The sequence below is a fragment of the Fragaria vesca genome, linkage group LG2 (assembly GCF_000184155.1).
Source record: "Fragaria vesca subsp. vesca linkage group LG2, FraVesHawaii_1.0, whole genome shotgun sequence".
Classification (NCBI taxonomy): Eukaryota; Viridiplantae; Streptophyta; class Magnoliopsida; order Rosales; family Rosaceae; genus Fragaria; species Fragaria vesca.
The window spans coordinates 10546177-10550205 of NC_020492.1; the positions used below are offsets into that span (position 1 = coordinate 10546177).

The 4029-nt window shown below is 39.9% G+C and overlaps 1 protein-coding gene across 1 annotated transcript in view; it reads left to right on the forward strand.

Moving 5' to 3' along the window:
• Window positions 1-1175, forward strand: part of LOC101313662 (GDSL esterase/lipase At1g71250-like) — a 2175-nt gene extending 1000 nt beyond the window's left edge. The window contains exons 2-4 of the mRNA XM_004290223.1: window positions 72-199; window positions 318-813; window positions 919-1175. Coding sequence (XP_004290271.1) covers window positions 72-199; window positions 318-813; window positions 919-1139 — 845 coding nt within the window. The 3' untranslated portion in view covers window positions 1140-1175. The remainder of the gene's footprint in view (window positions 1-71; window positions 200-317; window positions 814-918) is intronic.
• Window positions 1176-4029: the final 2854 nt, after the last annotated feature.

The following is a 4029-nucleotide window of genomic DNA, read 5'->3' on the forward strand; positions in this document are numbered from 1 at the left end:
TTTTTGTTTTTTTATATATGCCTATATACCTACATGCGTATTAATCAATTATGTTCTACGTACTGTTGCAGGAAATTTGCTGGGTCTTCCTTATGCTCCGGCCTTTGCAGATCCTAATACAAAAGGAAACAGAATACTCAGGGGAGTCAATTATGCCTCAGCAGCTGCTGGCATACTCGATGAGACAGGGCGACACTACGTAAGTCACTACAAGCTTATTAACTTCTTGCTTGTCTATAATAAATATTAATGAACGAAATTAATCCATTAGTGAATGGGGACGAACATGCAATATTCATATCTGTACGTTGATTCAGGGAGATCGGTACTCCCTAAGCCGACAAGTAATGAATTTCGAAAGCACCTTGAATCAGTTGAGAACGATGATGGGGGGAACTAACCTGACCCAGTACCTGGCTAAGTCGATTGCTGTTTTGGTGTTTGGGAGCAATGACTACATCAACAACTACCTCATGCCCTTCTATAATTCCAGTTACACTTATAGTCCTCCTGCCTTTGCCAACCTTCTCCTGAGTCGCTATGCCACACAGATTCTGGCTTTGCACAGTCTTGGATTGAGGAAGTTTATGCTGGTAGGAATCGGGCCTTTGGGTTGCATTCCTAACCAAAGAGCATCAGGTAGAGCCCAGCCTGGAAGATGTGTTGACAATGTCAATCAGATCCTTGGCAGCTTCAATCAAGGGCTCAGATCACTCGCCACCCAGCTTAACAGCAACCATCCTGGTGCCATCTTTGTGTACGGCAATGCTTATGGCGCTTTTGGCGACATTCTGAACAATCCTTTATCTTATGGTAAGTAAAAATAGAACCATCCTATTTTGAGTTTAAGGCGACTTAACGCCCGATATATAGCATGTTATGTTGGAAAAGTTTAATTGGCATTGGCGTATGCTGCAGGTTTCACTGTGATTGATAGGGCTTGCTGTGGAATTGGGAGGAACCAAGGGCAGATAACATGTCTTCCATTTGCAGTTCCATGCTCAAATAGAAATCAATATATGTTTTGGGATGCTTTCCACCCAACTGAAGCTGCAAACGCAGTCCTTGCTTGGCGGGCCTTTAACGGGCCACCCTCTGATAGTTACCCCATCAATGTCCAACAAATGTCTCTCTTATAAGTATCTTGCTTCCATGTATCAAATGCAATATTAAGGTTTGAAGTGTAGTCATGGTATGCATGTATACTTCTGAACAACATATCTATATCACTCTTTAAGCAAAAACAGAAAATTATATTTATAAACTATCCTAGGCAAGATACAAAATGACTACATAACAAAAAATGACAACATGAAATGAATGAGGACGGTATCAACCTCAAAAACTACTTATAACTTGTCAACATACACTCATAAACTCATTGTTCTCACATCTCATAATCAACTTCGCAGTTTCTAATAATATTAGACAAACATGATCAAATTTCTCAAAACAAAGAAAGTGTTTCTTCTTTCGTGTAGTGACATTCCAATTTTGTCGTAGTTATATATGCATTTTATTCGGTGAAAGACAATCATTTATGTTAAATGAATAGTTCATTTGAAATTAATGATAGAATTCACTTAAGAGGGCATTCCAGATAAAACTAGGAGAACACAAGGCCAAAATCGGCTTGACCCTCGAGGCTAGCTAGAGTAGCTAGAACAAACCGAAAGTGTACTACACTAATTATATATCCTATTACAATAGAACATTACTCTACCACTCTTAAACATACATTGGGGCTAAAATTACTTTGATCCCTCATTTTTTTTTCTTTTTTCTTTTTCATAATTAAACTCATCATTGAACTCACAAATTTCATCAAATTCGTCAAAAATTTGAATCTTGCAACAAATATGACATCATGTTGAGCTGGAGCCAACAAGAAATTAAAGCTCTAATATTCCTGATTTCGGACGAAATGGCCAAAACAATCTTTTCCACCGATTCTCTCCCTATTACGACACTACTCTCTCTTTCTCTCTCTCTCTCTCAAAACTTCAAACCCATATTAAACAACCCAGATCAACCTTTAGTTCACCTTCGCCTCACTCGATTCGAGCTCTCCGACCCCTTTTGATACTGATACATCACCCCTCACTCTCCAACTCACCAACCTAGTTCTACGTTGCCACGTCGGAGATTCTCCACCACACCCTCCGTGCTCTCCCCATCTCCAAAAAGCTCACCTTACTGCCAAGCCCGAGAAGATCGGTTTCGCCACCGTAATTAGGTCAGGGATCAATTTTCCAGCATCGAAGTCGTGGAGGAGGAGGTCGGCTGGATCAGAGAGATCTACTTGACCTTTCTGGGTTGGTGGGACCTACTCAGTGACGAAGGCACTAGCTATGAAGGTCATTTTCCGGGGTCGGTGAGAAACAAGTTTAGCCGTGGAGGGATTAGAGGGAGTGGGAAGCCACAGATTGTCAGCGGAGCAAAGGTAAGGAATGGACTTTGGCATTACATGGTGGAGTGGAGAGAGAGAGAGATTATGTCTCAGGGTTTACCTTTTCACGACTTCTGCTAACGAAAATTCTTCACGCACCGAGGTATAAATGAACTTAGCAACCTATATGCAATATTTTGATCCGGTCATCTACGTCATATTATCATGCATATATACTAATACTGTTAACAAAATTGAAACCCAAAAAAATAGTCCTAACTGTTTTCAACACATGAGGTGAGAAATCGAGGTCGAAGAATATATACTTTTATTATAAACGTTTAATTTGATCAGATCAAAAACAAAAATGAAAGGAAGGAATTTAGGATCTCTAGTCTTCATTCGATCTTCGGATACAATGATTTTAGAACTTGCACATTAATAGTGCCAGTGCATCTTGGTGTGTAGAATCCACTCTGTTTCTACTAGAGTTTGCGTTAAGAATGAAACTGTGATTTGAAAATGAAAATTAGCCGAAGAGTTGGGTAGAGAAGAAGTAAAGGAGAGAGTGTTGGGTCGAGAAAAGGAAGAGGAAGAGAGATAAAAAACAATGTGTACGGGGTTAAAAGTTGAGAGTCAAAAATAATAAAAGTTATTTTAGGTATTTCATTTAAAATTACGATTAAACATTACATTTGACGTTATTTTAAAATTTGTATGAAGCTGATGAAATTTAAGATGATTTTGTTAGGATCATTCCTAATTCCTAATTCCCACTCTCTCTCAGCTCCATCCGCCTAATCTCTCTAAACAACATCTAATATATTAAGTACATTGCATTCCCACTTAATTATGCTGTAACCAAGTTATCCAGTTTTCTTTGTGCAGGTTGTATTGGGTCTTCCTAGGCAATGCCTACTTTTTTTTACATTCCAGAAGTGTCGGATGTGCCACATGTAGCATTTCAGTTCAAATAATATGCTTATATGTATGGAACCACCTCCATGGGAGAAAATTATGCAATGAAATCAATTTGAATTTACTTTTCATTTTCCTCTTTCGCTTTGTAAGCCTATTATCTGGTATTCAGATCCAGAGTTTGGAGTGTCTTCGTTGAAGAACCTCCAGGTCACAACTCCACCCTCTACCCTACCCGCATTCGTCATAGTTCCACTCATTCCACCATCACGTAACAACAACAACCAGCCATTGAACCACTCGCCTATATCCATCTTCATTGATCATTTGGCTACCTTTGAAGATGTCATCGATAGCCTCTTGTCTTAAAACGACACCCTGCAAATCCAAAATGATGATTTACAACATAATACTGCGGCAATAGCTCGCAGCCGAACCCACATGACTTACCAATTTGTTGCAATTCAAAACACCATCTTCAAGCAGTGGGGCAACTAATTAACCACCCACCCTAAACCTTCCACCAGTTGTTGTTAATGGATCCCCCTCCAACCTCCATACTTTGGGGGACTACTAGTCCTCCCCACAACTTCACATCTCTGAGCCACTGTCACCTCCTACACCTCGCAAACAACAGCTGACCTTCGAGTCGTTTCCCCATTACCCACCACACCCAGCATCTTCATTTCGTTTCTTCAATCTTAACATTCTCTCTCTCTCTC